At 42.2% G+C, this 18,736-nt stretch overlaps 1 protein-coding gene across 1 annotated transcript in view; it reads left to right on the top strand.

The window, feature by feature from the left end:
• LOC121925989 (spermatogenesis-associated protein 16-like) overlaps positions 1-18,736 on the top strand; it is a 184,882-nt gene that overhangs the window by 96,512 nt on the left and 69,634 nt on the right. Inside the window, exon 4 of the mRNA XM_042458545.1 lies at positions 8,540-8,629. Coding sequence (XP_042314479.1) covers positions 8,540-8,629 — 90 coding nt within the window. The remainder of the gene's footprint in view (positions 1-8,539; positions 8,630-18,736) is intronic.

Here is an 18,736-nt window from a genome sequence, read left to right as displayed (position 1 = left end):
TATACACAAATAATGAAATCAGCAATCAAAAAATATGTAGATTAACTGTTAAATGTTAATCACAAGTGCAAGGATATAGGTATAGCACTTCCTTTTCTTTTCAGAACCCAACAAAATTAAGATCGTTCTCCTCACGCTTTTCCTGTCATTTTTATGAGCTTTTTTATTTTTCCAACCTGTTTTCTTGCTTGCTTGAATTCTTTAGAAGGTATGTAGGGGAAATGCACAATTCTGGGCTTAAAACTTTGTTTTAAGACAGATGTAGACTAGTTGGAGAAGGTTAAGAGTAGGGCCACAAGGATGGTAAGAGGTATGAAGAATAAAACATATGAGAAAATATTGAAGGAATTGCTCATGTTCAGCCTAGTGAAAAGAAGACTGAGGGGCGAAGAAAGATGTGGGCTTTCTTTCTCTGGATGTCTCCAACAGAGGCTGGACAGCTACCGTATTTGCTGGGAATACTCTAGCCCCTTCCAACTCTATGGTTCAGATTCCTTTGATTATTTTTTTATGTAATCTTCCACAGAGCAAAACTGCCCCCATCACTTATCATTTCTAGTAACATTCTTCCATCCTCCTTCCACTGCATGTGGAAGACCTGATATGCAACTGGCTTTTTCAGGACTCTCAAGACTATACAGCCAACACTAAACATGGTGAGAACATGCTTTGAATAATCATCTGGTTAAACTCAGAAATTTATCCAGTAAACAAACATAGCTTACATTTAGCAATAAAATTACTAAGATATCAAGAAACACTACTGTATAATTCCACAGAGAAGAGACAGTGAGTTCTCAGTTAGGGTAAGGATGAAATAGGCCTGAATGGGGCAAAACCTGGAAACAAATTTGTTCAGTTTGTTACAACTCTCTCTGCTGTATGAGTGTGTGTGTGTGTGCATGTGTATACACACCTATCAAAACACATCATGCTCTAAGAGTAGGAAATGGGTGGCTAACTACCAGAAAATGATTGATTTTTCCACCAATGTTATTGCTTAGCTGTGGTACAGTCAGTAACCTGGTGCAGGAATCAATATAGCTATTACCAGTTGTTGACTACCGTTTGCAAAAGCAATAATCACCTTTAAAATATTTTGTGACAGCCTCAGCAATCATTCAGTTTGTTAACATGTTAAAGCTCTGAGTGAGCTCATCCTTAAAATGCCAAAGAATAATAATAATCAGAACACCATGAGGCTGCTTTATCTCATTTTTGCTTCCTCAGAAAGAACTTCTTTGTTACTAGTAGTCTACTATACTAAGTAGAACTGACAAGGACCTACAGAAAGAAAAACAGTGGATCCATTCCAGTCTTGTTATCAATTTATATGTTTATTCGAATGTGTAGCTTCTTTCCTTCCCAAATTCAGGATGGGTAAAGGAGGTCTAAAAACCTTCCTACATCCTATTGCTAGACCCAACTAGACTGAGCCATTAAACCAATGGGAACTAGGTACATGAACAATTACATAAGTTCTATTGATTCTATTAATTAGTTCTCATTGGGACTAACAATTGCGTTTTTATTCTGGCAGTCTTTTAGGAATTGACTGCAATGGACATTTAACTGTGTGCTGTCTTCCTGGTTTTTATATTTTGTTTGTAATAGACTTTTAAATAGTTATAATTCAATAGGTTGTTTTACAGTATTTTAAAATAACTTCTGTATGTTTTTACTTATGTTCTTGTACATGTTTTAACATTTATTTTTCTGAATACCTCTTGTAAGCTGCCTTGAAGCTCAATATTGGAGAAAAAGACCAGCACAAAGTGCCGCCTGTGGGCAGAGTCTGGGCTCAGAGTCCTGATGACACTTGCCCTAACTCCACCCAAATGATGTGTGCCATTATGACACGCCTCTGGTGCTATGTCCAAATGATGCAGTGCCGAAGAGGTGCCATAGAGTCACACCACTGCAGCTATGGCACCCCTTGGCTTTTTGTGGCTCTTTTTTGCACCCTTCAGAGGCTAGATTGGGGCTTTGGTGTGAGGTTGCCGTGGCCCCAATCTGGCCGGGAAATGGACGGCCTCCTGTCGCACCTTAGAGGCAATCTGTACAGCCCCTTAGTTACATAGGCATACCTAAATAAAGTCTTATAGCCCAACTCACCCAGTCCACCTTAAGAAACATCAGCAAGCACATCAGACAAAGACCATCTGTTCATTTACCGATTAGGGTACAAAGAGGATGATGTTTCCATCTCCCTCATCACTGATCGAGGATGTGATAAGTGTGTGTATGTGTGTGTGCACGGGATGTTGCTTCTCATTGTCACAGCCTCATTCACTGTGGGGAGGAGGCTGGGATGCCATCCTCTTTGCAACTGTCAACTGGACAGACCTCATTTGCCCAATCTGGCTGTTGGCTGTTCAGGTGGACTGCAGGGCATTTACGTAATCTTACAACAACATTACATAATCTTACTAAACACAGAGCAGGTATGGAGTCCTAACTCTAATTTGTAACTGCAATACTGAATACCAGGCAATAACAATAAGCCAATGTTGATCTGCTTTCCATACTATATTCATTGGATAGATGATCAGTTTATGACCTTGAATGTATCTTTTGTTGGATTTGCATGCCAGAGGGTCCTGTTTCAAAATAGCCATGAACAGTTTAATCGAGCCTAGAGTCACAGGGCTGAAGTACAGAGACTTTTTGACTAGCCTTCACTTACCACAAGAGTAGTTGTGAGCTTAAATGCAATCCTCACTATAGTTATGAGGAAAGATTACTTTTTACAGTACCTGTATTTTTTTTAAACTATCCCTGTTGTAATGCAAAGTGTTCGGGATTTACTCTTAAATATGTAATGAAAACCCATTGTGTTTACAAAAGACCTGCTCTTGGTGGACTGGGAAACCAAGCCCTTATTTGCACTGCAGAAATAATCCAGTTTGCTACCGTTTTAACTGCCATGACTCAGTGCTGCCAAATTTCCTCCTCCTACACAACCATTCAAGGTACAAGAGCCTAAGAAAACTCTACAGAATTCATAGGGTCACCATAAGTCAATAAACAATGTGAAGGCCATAAACATAGACACACACACACATACACACACACACACACACACACGGTTGAACTGGAGTTGAGGAAATTTGTACTGATGCATTAAAACAAGATTTTTTTAAAAAAAAAACCTGATCTAATCATAAGGAAACACAAATGCACATTCTGCAGCTGCCTTTAAATAAAACAAGAAATAGCCATGCTGTGATATCTTATCATGAAATCCCTACTTCATATGTCCTTTAGCCAATAAGATTAGTAGTTCTCTGCTTTCTGCTTTCTGATAATACTTTCCCTATTGGCTTGCTTGCCAGAGGGTCTGTCAATATTTGAAAGGCAACATGCTACTGAATCTCCATTGCCAGTGGGTTTCACAGAACAAGAAAAATATTAGTGCTAGCACTACTGCATCAACGTCGCATTGTTTTTTTGAAATAAAAAATGCTAATGTTAAAATGTTGAGGACATTTTATAAAATTATTTCTTTAATTATTTTATTTAGTAATTATTTAGTTTAGTACTTAAAACAACTAAAATGGAGAGTAACAAATTAAAGTTGCAAGGAACATTGATTGTTATGCAATCAAAAATAACATTACTGGCATTTAAATATGAAAGTGGCAAGTTCTAAAATCATTGTTGAAATGTTTAAAGCACTCTGACCAATTCTGAGTAACAAATTGTTCCCAGACTCCAAGCATCTGTCTGGTTAATGCTGGAAGCAAGATGGATTTTTTGATCAGGTCCATTAGGTTTCTTATGTTCTGATGCATGTTTCAGATGGGTCTGGTCTCACAAAGCAGCAACAGTAAAATAATCTGGAGCTGTATCTACACTGCAGAATTAATTCAGTTTGACACCACTTTAACTACCACGGCTCAATGCTATGGAATTCTGAGATATGTAGTTTTATTAGATAATTAGCATTCTCTGACAGAAACCTCTGGGGCCACAACAAACTACAAATCCCAGGATTCCGTAGAATGGAGTCATGACAGTTAAAATGATGTCAAACTGCATTGATTCTACAGTGTGAAAGCAACCTGGGATCCTACAGGGTGCAACGCTCAACAGATTGTTACATGAGCAGTTCTACTCTCTCCATGGTCATACAAGAAAAGGAAGGGGTAGATGCTGGTGGTGGCAAAAGGAGGATGAGAGAGGTGCCCATTATGCCTTGAAGGAGGCTGTGGTGAACCTTCTCCTGAAGAGGATTTCCCTGGACCCAGAGGTATGTGATCACTAATATCCCACCTTTGGGGAAAGTGCTTGAATGTGTAATGGCTGGGCAGCTTCAGATGTTCTTGGAGGAAACAGATCATCTGGACCCATTTCAGTCTGGTTTCAAGTCAGGATACCAAGACTGTCCTGGTTGCTCTGACTGAGGATCTACGTCAGGGAAAAGTCAAGAGGGAGTGCAACCCTGTTGATCCTCCTGAATCTCTCAGTGGCTTTTGACACTATTGATCATGTTGTCTTACTGGACTACCTCTGGTGGAAGGGAGTAGGAGGCACTGTTTTACAGTGGTCCTACTCCTATCTGCAAAGTCAGTTCCAGAGAGTAGCACTTCCACTCCTACTCAGCTCCATGGCCATTATGCTTTGGGGTCAATCATGTCTAATTTCGCAGCTGCTGGGAAAGGTCATTAGGACTTTTGGGGTTAGGTGCCATCAGTATTTCGATGATATTCAACTCTACTTCTCCTTGTAATAAGAGTCACCTGGGGCAGTGGAAGTGTTGGAACAGTGCCTGGATGCTGTAATGGGCTAGATGAATAAATTGAGGTTGAATCCTAATAAGACAGAGGCTCTATGGACTGGTAGTCCTTGAGTATGAGAATTGGGTAGGTTGCCTGCCCTGGATGGGATTGCACTGTCCTTGAAGGTAGTCTGGGAGTACTCCTAGATCCATGATTGGCACTTGAAGCCCAGACAGACTCAGTGGCTCAGAGTCCTTGGGGCTAGCTTTGATTGGGATGCCAGCCACACCTTTTCCTGGACAGGTATAACTTAGCCATAGTAGCCCATGCACTGGTAACTTGTCAATTAGACTACTGCAATGCACTCTATGTGGCACTACCCTTGAAGACAACTTGGAAACTACAGCTAGTGCAAAATTCAGCAACTACACTGCTTACTGGAATTCCATTCAGATATCATATAATCTCTATTCTGAAGCAATTTCACTGGCTGCCAATATATTTCCATTCAGAATTCGAGGTGCTGGCAATAACATTTAAAGCCCTAAACAACTTGGGAGCCTCAGTAATTGAGGGAGTACCTCTCTATATATCTACAGAGCACCTCTATATATGTCTGCCTTGGAGAATTGAGATCTATTGCATATCCCTCCTCTGTGTCCCATTAGTAGGGGAAATACATTGTGAGAGGACATGGGAGAGGGCCTTTTCTGTGGTGGCACCCCAGTTATGAAATTCCCTTCCCCTGGAGGAATTGATGCCAACACTGGAATCACTTTTGGACCAAGTTAAAACCTGTCTTTTTTATTAAAGCCTTCAGGCCAAACTGATTTTATCCAGGCTGCACATGTTTTATGGTTAAAATAATAATAAATTTTATTTCTATACCGCCCTTCTATATAATCAGGGCGGTGTACAACATTATAAAACATCAACAGAAAAGCAATCATTACAATTACATTAAAATTTACAACTACATTAAAACAATCAACATTAAAACAGCTTGCCACTGCTGACGGGGGGGGGGGGGGGGAACTAATTGGGGCCTGTGTCAGGGAATGCTGATTTGAACAGGTTGTTGTTGTTACTATTGTTGTTGTTGTTGTTGTTGTTACTATTATTAACCTTTATTTATAAAGTGCTGTGAATTTACACAGCACTGTACATACAATCTTTTTAATTGGACGGTTCCCTGCCCTCAGGCTTACAATCTAAAAAGACACGAGACAAAAGGAGAAGGGAGTGGTGGTGGGGAAGGGGCCTCTCTAGTAGGATAATACATATAAAATACATAGCAATACAGGAAATGATTCAATAAAACAGACAACAAAAGAACATCAAATAGCAGGTGACAGTTATGCAATGCCTGGGAACGCTTATCTGAACAGGATGGTCTTCAACTCCGTTTTGAAGCTGATTAAAGAAGTGGTGGCTCTTGTTCGTGGGGGAAACCATATGTTTTCTTTATTCTCCATCTTTGTGTTTGTTTGGGGAAACCAGCTGTGTGCTTGCACGGAGGCAGGCAAAAGTGATGCAAGTGGAGCCAGGCCATGAGGTCCAGCTCCTTGCATCCGAGAACTCAACAAGGACTGCAAATCCCATCACTGTGTGAGTAGCTAGGAAATGTATTAGCTAGTGCGTTTAGGTTTTGTTATGTTTATCTAATAGCTTGCCTGAAATGAATACTTTGTAACTATACTTTCTGTACCTGCAAGGCAAGGAGGCTTTGCATGAATGATATCTTCCTATCCTATTCTATTTCTTTAAAATAAATATCTTTCTTTAAAAGTATCTGCTGTCTCTCTCTGCTCCTGTACATGCGTCTTAGCTCAGTTACTGATTGTTTTAAGTTAGCAAGGAAGGAAACTAGACATCCCTAGCAAGTCTCAGTGTGTGCTTAGGGAAATATAGTTCATTGAATTTCACTGAGTGGTGGCAGCGAGATACAGGATCTCAAGGGGTCTCATTCAGCTCAGTAGGGAGTGGGAATAGAGACCTAGGAGATCCTAGAAGGGAAGTTTAAGGGACTCCCTGGGAGTAAGAGCCACGACAGAGGGGCTGTGTGTGCTGCTTGGCTCCAAGGGATCACCGCGGTTATTCATGATTGTTTTAATCGGTTGTAAATTGTCTATTTTTAAATAATATATTATGAAACAATATACATGTAAATAGATTTAGGCTGTGTGTATGGTATTGCAATTTAAGGGTATAATTTTGATTTTGCTAGTTGTTTATGTCACAACTATTGCCATTACATCCAATGATAGACAGGAATTGCTATTTATGAGTAACATTAGTACAAGAAACATTACTAAGGATTCTGTATGTTGTAGAATGGGAGAAGGTCAATGGCAGGGTGTGTGTGTGACACCATGAGTTACAATACTGGATGTGCAGAGGTATTACTAGGGGGTTGCGGGGAATGCAGAGTGCACAAGGTGTCACACTAAGGGGGGGTGACACTACTGCTTCCTGAAAATCTATCTTTTGGCAGACATGGGCTGTGGCATTCATCTGTGTCCCTTTAAAATGCTGCAGAGACACAGTGATTGAGGTGAGGCTCTGTGGGAGGGAAAAGGAGGAGCTCACATTTTTCATTTTTAATTTAAATTTTTTAAAAAAAATAATTGGTCTTTTAAAATTTTCTTTAAAAAACATTACATCTTGCCAAATGTTCACTTTAACCACATGAAACAATGTACATGTAAATACATTTAGGCTGTGCATATGATATTGCAGTTTAAAGGTATAATTTTAATTTTGCTAGTTGTTTATGTCACAACTATTGCTATTACATTCAATAACATACAGTCAGCTCTTCTTATCCACAGATTTTTTATCCATGGTGTAGTATGAGAGAAGGTCAATTGGGGGGGAGGGGTGACACCATGAGTTATAACACTGGATGACACCAGCCCTAGTGGCTTGACCATATGTGTCCCAGCTTTCATCTGTGAAATGTTACAGGGTATGCTCTATCACTGCACTGGGCAATGTAGGATCTTGGTTATAAAATGTAGACACATTTAGTCATATATCTAATCTGGCCTTTAATGAGAAATCTCTAACTAGCTTTCAAGAAACTTTTGCATCCCACCCCAACGCTGGAGGCTTGAAAGATATTCCCATATAAAATAATCATTGCAAATGTACCTTTAAAAAAAGTCAAGAGTTCTTTGCTGAAAGTTGCACCTCTGCCTCAGTTTAAAAGGAGCTCTGAGTGTAAAGTGTTTTAAATGGATTTAAAACAGGTGGAGAGCCTTGTTGTTGTGATATAAGGGGTGTTGATGAATTTTCTCCACCCCCTTCATATATTCCCATCCCAGCTGGGGTAGCTTGGTTTCAGCAATACTTTTAGTCTCGGCTTTGTGTTGTTATGTTGTCTGCATAATATATGCTTATTATCCCAACCTGTGAATGCAGATGACAGATAACAAAAGGCATTATTACAGTAAGGCCTAACGTCTTGCTGGTTTTTATATTCTTGCTAAACGCAGTAAAACATATGCTCACAAGGATTTTAACTGCTGCTTCCCTAATAGGCAAAGCTATGAATGAAATTACATTTATGACACAGCTGTAATAGACATTTTAATAATGCCTGTTCGTCCATCTCAGCTGTCAACAGAGTAGATGTGATCATTCATTGTTGAGGATTGAGAGAAATGCAATCAGCTTAGCATTGGTAGGAGGAATGTTTGTGCACACAGTGTGTATGTGTGTATACAGTGTTATCCAGATTTTGCTCTTAAATGATCTTTCAACAATATGCCATTGAAGGGTTTTGACTTGCATATTTATTTCCTTTTTTCTCCAAGGAGCATTATTCTGAACCCTGCCTATTTCCGTAACCACCTTCGTCAAGCTGCTGTTTTCCGGTGCTTAGAGAGATATTCTGAAGCCGCTAGGTAAGTATGAGCCTTCTTTATCCATACAACACTGTTTCTTCATTTTATCAGATGTCCCCTGGAAAAGCTAAGGATGGTGATTGAAGTGACTGGCTTGTTTTAGAATCAGTAAGTCATCACCATTCCTCCACCCTCATTGCAACACCTGCCATTTCCCACTTTATTCATTTCTCTCAATGAATAAACAGGCACTTCATCACTAATCTCCCACAGCACGGAAAATAATAACAGCAATAGACACAGGAAATGTTTAATTAACACTACAAAGGACTGTTGTTGGTATGCGTGAGCTTAACAATAGGCCAATGCTGATGGAACTCAGTATGCGATTCAATGGCAGTTTGTGGCTTCCATGTCATTTGGATAGTGAATTTTTAAAAACCTTTAACTATTTGCAGAAAAAAATGTTCTCAGTGACAGACATTATCTAATATTATTATGAAATGTTATGGAACATGAAGCACATGGACCAAAAAGATTTAAAAAATGGCAAAAAAGAAGGCAGGGAGAAGATGTCATCAAGAGATGATCAAAATAAACATGGCTGTTGGGGAAAGGATGCTAGACTATATTGAGTCCATAAGGATGGTAGTGTAGATGAGCTCGTCTTAATTTCTGCGTAATCTTAGAATTGCTGAAGCTCAGCAATCCCATAGCACTGTTTTACCAATGTCAACTAATGGAAATTTTGCAGAGGAGTTTCTAAATTGGGTTTGTTTGGATAGTGGGAGATGGATGAAGTATTAGGAGAGGGTCTGACAGAAAGGCTAATGATTTTTTTTTCCAAATGAGATAGAGTCCCAGGAAAGCTTCTGAAGAAACTGCAGTGAGGAGTTATGCTAGAATTATAGGAGGAATAACATGCCCATAAATAGGGAATGTTAAGGTTAATGTGATGGCTGTAAATCTTTAATGAACCAACACTGGTGTCCAGAAATATCTGCCTTTGAAATTAAGAGTCAAGGTCTATTCTTAGATATACAAGTGGATATGCTCATAAATTTACAGATGGATTCTTTTGTGTGCAACACCTTCCCTTTGTCTGTTTTTTCTTCCTTCTCTCACACTCCCCTACTCATACAATATTCATATCCACATCCACCATGAATATACTCTTGCACACACATACTCGGCCAACATTTTAACAGTGCTACTTCTTGCTTTCTCTGTTGAAATATTCCTACCTCCAATATAAAATAGTTTCTTCTGTCCTAGGGCCATGCATTGGCAGTGTTAGACTTTCTGAATAGCTAAAATGTTCATAGACATCTATTTCTTGCCAACTGAGGACAGCAATGCAAGGGAAAGGGGCTGTATCTTGCTGGAAGGGGAGGCAAACCCTGGGAATTCCCTGTAGAACACTGAAATGTGTATGTATGCATACAGGCATGCTAACACTTTCCTGAATCTTTTCAAAAGGGCCACTAGGGCTAAAGCAAGAGTGGACAAAAGTGGTAGACTGTAGGACAATATTGGCTGACTAGAAAATCTGAAAGGGGCACACACCACACCACACCTCCATTGCAAAAAGAAAACCCTTTTTGTTGCCCCCAAATGTCCTCTAGAGCAGGGGTTCCCAACCTGGGGGTCGCGACCCCTTTGGGGGTCGTGCGACCCTTTCTGGGGGGTCACCAGGTTGGGAATTCCCCCCCTGCCTCCCCCTCCCCTTCTCCCCGCGGGTGCCGGTGCTGGAGCAGGCATCGCGCGGGGAGAAGGGGAAGGGGCGGAGCTCCCTCCTTTATTATTATTATTATTATTATTAACCTTTATTTATAAATTTACACAGCGCTGTACATACAATCTTTTTAATTGGATGGTTCCCTGCCCTCAGGCTTACAATCTAAAAAGACACTGCGAGTGCCCGCGCTGGTACAGGCACGCACAAGGAGGAAGGGAATGGAGGAGGGGCCACCACCTCCTCCTCTCCCTGCCTTCCCGCGGGTGCAAGCACCCATGGGGAAGGAAGGGAATGGAGGATGGGCCACCTCCTGCTCTCCCTGCCTTCACCCGGGTCCACCCGGGTGCAGGCACCCACGGGGGAGGCAGGGAATGGGGCAGGGGTCCCTCCTTCTCTACCTGCCTTTGCGTGGGTGCAGGCACCCACGAGGGAGGCAGGGAATGGGGGTTGGGGTCCCTCCTCCTCTTTCTCTCTTCCCCCAGGTGCAGGCACCCTGGGGGAGGGCAGGGAATGGGGGGAGGGGTCCCTCCTCCTCTCTGCCTTCCCCCAGGTGCAGGCACCCATGGGGGAGGCAGGGAATGGGGACGGGGTCCCTCCTCCTCTCCCGCCTTCTCCCGGGTGCAGGCACCCAGGGGAGCAGGGAATGGGGGCGGGGGTCCTCCTCCTTTTTCCTCCCTTCCGTGGCTGCCAGACAGCCGCGGGGAGGAAGGCACGGTGGGGGCTGCCTCCTCTTCTCCCCGCGGTTGCCAGGCAACCACGGGGAGAGGAGATGGGGCTACAAGCCCCAGAGGCCTTTGGGTGGAAAGTCCCGCCCCTTCTCCCCTGGTGGCCTCCCTAATTGGTTGGGAAGCTGGGAAGGGGCAGGACTTTCTGCAGCAAAGCCTGCTGGAGCTTGTATGCAGCCGAAAAATCCCGCCCCTTCCTGGCCTCCCAACCTATCAGGGGGGCCACAGGTGGGACTTTCATCCCCAATGGGGGTCGCGGCCCAACAAAGTTGGGAAGCCACTGCTCTAGAGCCTGGAGGGGTATTTTTGTAGACCACACCCTGACACATTGAGACCCAGGAGAGGTCTTCTTAAAACAAAAAGCAGTTTTAAGTTTTAAAGAGGTATTTTCTGGGCTAAAATGGCCCAGGGAGATCCAAATCATGAGTATTGGGAACCAAATTCTTTTTGAAAAATATTGTGGCCTGAACTGTTGTGAGCTGAGGGCCAACAAAGGCAGACATGGAAGGCACACGGGGGTCCATGGTCTGCACATTGCCCATCCCTGGGCTGGAGAACACTTGCTCCTTTAAAAAAAAAAAGACAGTTGAAGTAAAAAGCAAAGCTGTGAGATTACTTGTTGAAATGGTTAGATAACATGAGTAACTGACACAATGCGCTGGCATTATGTGAGAGAGCGAGAGAGAAAAGCCCCTTCTAGGGTTTGTTAATTTGATTTTGCTCTGAAGGTTCCCTAACAGAAGACCCAAGTGTGTTGTGTCAAATAGAGAAACATGTCTAGCATAGACCTTCAAAAGCATCCATAATATAGAGTAAAACTATTGCCCTTTAGAAATGTTTTATTGTGAACCTTATAAGAAGTTTATGGAGAAGCTCAAAATTATCAGTGGTTGACTCTGAAAGTCTTCATCCTATCATTCATTGACATGGTCCTGTCTATTGCTGCTTTCCATTGTAGCTTCCAATGCAGTTAGAAATGCTTGCAAACATAGATTTTGTTCTTTGCAGAGCATGGAATGGTTTCTATTGGACCACAGCTTCTCTTTATCCTCCAGCTAATATGGCCAGTGGCCAAGCTAGCTTGGGATTGTGGGTCCAAAAAGGAAAACTTTCCCAAGATTGGACCTTGTGTTTTCTAAGACCTGATGTGTGAAGTTTGCTGAGCCTTCTTTAAGTCATCATTAGAGACGATGCTGTACAACCTTGATATAAACCTGAAAAGTAAAGTCTTTATTTTTGGTGACATTCTTTCCCTCATGCCACAATGGATGTTTGACAAGAAGGGCTTTCAATAATATACAGAATGAATTCTTCACATAATCATTTGTTGACCATGGTCAAAGATGGGTTTTAAAAGAGTTAGACAAAATCCCTGGGGGACAGAATTTTGAGTAGACTAATAGCTTTGACATCTACAAAGGAAACTTCCATATTCCGAGTCAGTGTACCTACACATGAGCAGACATTAAGACAAACAACATGAAACAGTATCTATCTTGCGGTAAGAGTTTCACTGGTTGATATATCTAGCTCCTATCGAGGAGATAAAGGCTAGCTAGAACTTTGGTCTTATCTGGAAAGTGTTCTTACAGCCTTTAAAATGAGATCCAAAGCAATGACCCAGGGAAGAAACAGAGTGCAAAAACAGATAATTTATAAAAACATCAGCAACAAGGTTTCACACTTGTGGCCCCTGTCTAAAAACAGAAGCCCTTTGGGGTTTTTAGGAATGTTTTGACAAATATGATCTGTATCTTTCTACTGATCAGAAAAAAAATGTACACCTGTGGATTAACTATATCATTATTTGTGTATGAAAGTTTTATGGTTGCTCTTTTTGTTATCAGGACAGAACCCCTGAAATTAGACAGAAGGAAAGGCTAAACATTTTTAGAGCAGCAAAATCATTCTGGAAGTACTTTGAACTGCATTGAAATGAGTTGTGCCTGCTCCTCTATAGGATTGAGCTCTAACCGAGAAAAAGAAGGAAAAAAAGAAAAGAAATCATCAATTTACACCAGAACTGATTGGCTTGGATACATGCAGTCATCAAGAAGCATCCCATACATTCCCAGGATATTATTAATTCAAGAATGCTTTTCTTTTCATTAATGCACTTAATGCGTGGATGATCTGTCAAGCTTCATGTGTTTCATGATACTTTTTTTTTAAAAAAATGGTAACTGAACACTTCAGCACTGGACTAAGTCTCTCTTGAGAGTGTGCCTATCTGTTATTTCAGCTACAATGAAGCATCTACTGTTTAAAGGAGATTTGCCCCTTTGTTCTTGCATTAACATCTATGTCTGGAAATTAATTCTTGCCTTCTCAAAGCCATCTCTCATGGTGTTGTGTTACACTACCAGAGGTGCAGCTATCTCACACCCTTTTAACAGTCACGGCTTCATTGTACAGATTTATATTTTGCTGAGGGATTTAGAATTCTCTGCAAAAGAAACAATTTGAAGTACCTCAAAAAAAATACAAATCCCAAAATTCTGTAGGTTGGAGCGTCCTAAGAGAAAAGGTTATAGACAATTAACTCTATAGCATAGGTAAGTTCTAAAGCTGGCATCTTGGTGATTAGTCCCAAAGTAGAGTAGACCCATTCAGTCATTTAATGGTGGTGAGGCAAACCCACAGGTTAAAGTCCATTGTTTCCAATGGGTCTCTCTAATCGGACCAAAAACAATAGGATTTAAGTGGATTTAAGTGCATTTTATGAAACAGAGCCAGGCAGCGTTCTCTAGAAAATGCATCCCACAATTTTTGCATTAGTTATGTGAAAAAAATCACAATCTCCTTTCATTGGGTTGCTCTGAACCCTACCTGTATTTTATTTCCATCCTTTTGTATACCAGCTGTGAGATTTGGAGGGGAGGGGAAATTTATGTGTATTTGAGCGTGATTAATGATTTGAGCATCGGGACTAGGACCAATATCCCTTCCTTTTTGGTCCACGTGGGAAACCAATGATACTGCATAGACACTGTTAAAAATATTTCTAAATTGTATTGAAAATGTTCAGATGTAGGCAAAATGGTTAAATAAGGTTTAAAATGGTTTCCTGTTGCAGGCAAGAAAGCCTAGGCCTGGAAGAGCAAGTCTTCAACGGAAATGTGCTGAGACATAATATCAAAACAAAGATTATGTATGCTCCTGGAGCCATGGGACTTCATGGGAAAAGAAAGAGGTGTCCACTTGGTGGGAATGTGATCTTTAGAGGAGAAAACAAAAAATATTGTCAAACACATTCAAGTTCTAGCATTGACTTGAAAGAGTATAGATGTATAGTAAGCTGCTTGTAAAAGTGTAAATAGCAAAAAAAAGTCAATAAAACCTCATTGAGTGAAATCTGTGTGGAGTTATTTGATACTGAGTACGAGAAGATGCATCTGTTCAAGTTTACCAGTCCCAAACCACGGTAACAAGAGACATCAACCACATCACAAAGATTTTTTTCTCTAACAAGTGGTAGCAGAGGATGGTTGCTGAGATGGTTGCCAGGAGGTTTGCCTGAGATGGTTCCAGGGTGGTTGCCAAGCTGGTGCTGAGATGGTCTTCTGGAGGGTCTGCTTTGCTGATGTTCCTGTTCACTGAGAGTCTGCGTGGAGTTTTCTTCCAGCTGAAGTTTGATCTGTGTTGTTCATCTTCCTGTGCGGAGGCAAATGGAGAATAACAGTGTTTTTGACAATTTGCTGGGATCTTGGCTGTTTTGCCGTTTGCTTTAAGTCATGGAGGCGGAAGCAAGATTCCCAAGCTAAACAAACACAACAATTAACAGCTGGGCTGTTTACACAAGCACTGTTGGTCGTGAGGGTCTTGGCGTGGTGGAAAACAAGGTCCTACTGATGCTACACGTGCTGATGATTCGAAAGGCACGAGCTACAATTTGCTCACTGTTGAGCTAACAGATTAATCATGTGAGGCTTAAAGACTAGTGCTAAAGCAAGTCGGACACTTTGAAGAATGTGCATGAAAAATAGCATGCCTGTCATAGGATGCTCTGTTCAAAAAGGTATAGCCTGAAAGAGCAAAGCAATCAGGATCTGAGAAGCATTAGAGAAAATGCATGACCTGTTGCACAAAGCAGCTGAGAGGTGTCACCTTGCCTGAGGAGCAAAAGGCGTACTCTTGCTTGGGAGTTTGTCCAAAGACTTTGAGCAAATTGCATAACTTCCAAGGGATGGCTGAAGACCAGATGATGCTGAGTTGTGTCGGCGCGGTCTTGGAAGAGAGCCAGCGACGAAATCTGAAGGCCGAGAGGCAGCAAGCGACAGATACAAAAGGTCTTCAACCACGGAGGTGTGGAAGAATGCCTGCAGGAGAAAGGGCAGGTCCAACAAGTCTGTTTTTATTGATAAAGAAGCCAGGGACGTCCAAAAGAATGTTGGAAGTTTGCAGCATCGAAGAAGAAGAAGCAGGGAAAAAGTGCTAGTTCCAGGAGTGGAGCAGCAGTGTGGCTGGGGACAATGACTGCAAAGCCCATCAAGCAGCCACATGAGTTCATCTGAGATGCGGATTGGGGCTTCAAACCATATGTGTAAGACAATAAGTTCATGAAAACTAAAGGTTGTGTCAAATGTTCAGTCTGTTGCAATGGTGATGGTTCCCAGAGAGGTAAAACATATGGGTACTTACATGTTCCTAGTTTTGGGGAAAGATTTTGAAAATGTTGTGTGTTCCAAAATTGCAGAATTGTCTGTTAGTGTCTGCATTGACTACTGCTGGTTATACTTTGAAATTGAAGGGATAAAAGCATAAATAGCAAAGGGAACAAGGTAGTTACAAAAAGCAACAAAAGAAAAAACAAATTGTATTTATGCTTACAAACGAGTGTGCAAGTGTAGTAATGTGCCTTTACATGCAGAATTGTGACATTATTTTCACAGATGTTTGGTCAATAGGGTTTAAATTTGAAAAGTGGGACAGGTTTGCATGAGTTCAAAATGAATTCTGTCCTAATCATCTTGAATGTTCTGTTAGCAAGACAAGATCAATTGAGAGCTTTTCCTGTGGCCAAGCAAACAAAAATGTCACCAAGAGGACGTTGAGGTGGTGCATGCTGATTTGGCTGGGCCTTTAAACAAAAAACTGTTGGAGGGAATCAGTATTTTCATAGTAATTGTAGACAGGCACACAAGGTACTTATTGAAAGCTTGAAGGAAAAAAAGGAGGTTGCTGAAGCTTCCAAAGACTGGGTGACCAAAATAGAGCGCCAATTTGACTACAAAGTGGGTTCTTTGGTCACTGGGACCAGATTTGGTGTGGGTGTTTTTGTGTTTGTGGTGGGTTTTGTGTGGGGGGGGGTGTTGGTTTGTTTTGTTGTTGGGGTTTTGTTGTTGGTGGGGGGGTGTGTGGGTGTTTGGGGTGTGGGGTTTGTGGGGTGGTGTTGTTGGTGTGTGGGGGTGGGGGTGGGGGGGGGGGTGTGTGTCGGGGTGGGTTTGGGGGGTGGGTGGTTGGGTCTTTGGGTGTGGGGGGTGTTTTTTGGGTGTGGGGGGTGGGTTTTGTTTGGTTGGTGTTTGTGTTGGGGTTGGGCTTGGGGGGGTGGGGGGTGTGGTTTGTTGTTGTGTGTTGGGTTGGGGGGTTGGGGGGGGTGTGTGTTGGTTGGGGCGGGGGTGTTGTTGTGGGGGTTGTGTGTGTTTGTGGGGGTTGGGGTTGGGGGTGTGTGTGTGGGAGGCAAATTTTTCTCTTCTGGACCTTAAGAATTGGTTGCAGAAGCAAGAAAGGGAGCTAGGTCACAACCCCACCAATCCTGCAGTTTCCACAGGATCGATGGGGTTAGCAGAGAGACGTATTGGTGTTTTTTGAAGCAGCTGCAAGACTGTATTTACTGGATTAATGTGTCTGAAAAGTTTTGGGGTTGAAGTGTTTAATGGCTAACCCTAAGCAAATCGGGTGTGGAATTCATCTGTAAAGGCCAAACACCCTTATTCCAGATGCTACATGGTAGACCCCCAACATTTAATTACCTTGCGGGGTTGTTTGGGGCAATTTCTGCAAATGTGTTTGTGCCCAGCAAAATCCGAAAGAAGGGTGAACGGTAAATGGAAAACGGTTGATGTTTGTGGGTTTTTATTCTGGCAACAGTTCAATTTTTACCAGTGTCATGGGAGAATTTTGTTGTCCAGAATGCCAATTTGAGCAAGAAAATTCTGGCTGGGAGAGATTTCATTCCAATCAGGAATTGTTCTGCGGACTGGGGACAAAGTGCTGGAAATGGCCGGTGTAAGTAAGCCCCCCCACATGTCACAATGTCTCCAGAGGAGGAAGAAAACACAGTATTTCACAACACACTAACACAGCCAAACTACACCCACCACCCATCCCACAAGTCAGTTTGAAGCTGTGTCAACGAGGACCACTGACGGTGCCAACTAGTTCAGGAGTTGCGAGAGTGAGGATGAGAGAGGTTAGAACAAAGGTGTTGATTCCTAGGAGGACTCAGAGAGTGCGAAAGCTCCTGAGAGATTTGTTGTTCCGCCTGCAACTTGCTGTTGTGCAGTGGCTGATGCGCCTGAGGTTTGAAGGCATTGCAAAGTTTTCTAAGGAGGCGAACGAGAACTGGTTTTTCTGCTATGGACCAAGAGTTCTTGTCTTCTAGTTGAGAAGCAGTGTTTTTGATATTGTGATAGGCTAAAGGACCACAAGGTTGTGGGTTGCAAGGGGGTCTATAAAAAGAAGGAAATGCTGATAGTAGTCAAAAGTACAAAGCCAGGTTGGTAGGCTAAAGGCTTCACACCAGCAAAGCTTTAAAGACATTTGACAAAAACTTCTCACTACTGCAAAGCCAGCACGTTTGCATTCGTGCTTGCATTAGCTGTAGGCAAGGAACAGTGGTAAGGCATGTTGATTTTGAGACGGGCTTATTGATGCTAAGCTTGAGGGAGGAAATTTACATGGAACAAATCCTGGGTTTTGGTAGTGCTACTGAGCCGAAAGTGTGTTAAGTTGACCAACGCATTGTATGGCTTGAAGCAAAAGTGCACGTTGCTGGACTCAGTGGTATTCCTGCTGAGCTGAAAGGCTTGGGTTTCAACGATTAAGGTTGCAGGAGCTTGTGTTTACACTAGAGGAGGGGTATTTTGTGATTATGTAGATGATCTTTGTGTACAGCTAATTCAGGAACAAGAAGTTGCAAGAGGTACAACAAGGAATTGTCTCAGACGTTCGCATTGAAGTGATTGGGGGACATCTGAAAGTTACCTAGGGATAGAGGTGGTAGGTGGACAGGCTGATGGCAGATGTTGTTGAGTCGAGAAAAAAGATTGAGAGGCTGGATGGAGTGTGGCTTTGCAGGATGCAAGCTGTGCAAAGCAATGATCTGTTATGCAGTGCAGCGTCTGCTGAAGTGTTGCTAATCCTTGAGTTGTACCGAAGTGTCATTGGGTTGTTGGTCATTGCTCACATACCCGGCCTGCTTGTTTTTTTGCAGTTGTTTATTTGCGTAGCCGTGCACCCGTCACGGTGGATAACTTGGAGGCTGTGCACGTGTTTGCGCTCTTTGAAAAGGTCGCACGCCCAGCAAGCTTGTTGTTTCACGGGAATTGAAGCGACTTAGTGTGTTAGCGTTCGTTTTTTTGCCCCGGAGGCCGGAACGCCGTCTTTTTTTTTTCCAGCCTCTTCTTAAAAAGTCCATAGTAAAAATATAAGACATTATTTACTAAAACCAATTCTCCAAAAGATCTATCTTCGCGTTTATCC

Source organism: Sceloporus undulatus, chromosome 3, assembly GCF_019175285.1.
Source record: "Sceloporus undulatus isolate JIND9_A2432 ecotype Alabama chromosome 3, SceUnd_v1.1, whole genome shotgun sequence".
Taxonomy (NCBI): Eukaryota; Metazoa; Chordata; class Lepidosauria; order Squamata; family Phrynosomatidae; genus Sceloporus; species Sceloporus undulatus.
Note: the sequence above shows the minus strand (reverse complement) of the source record. Positions and strands in the feature narration are given on the sequence as shown.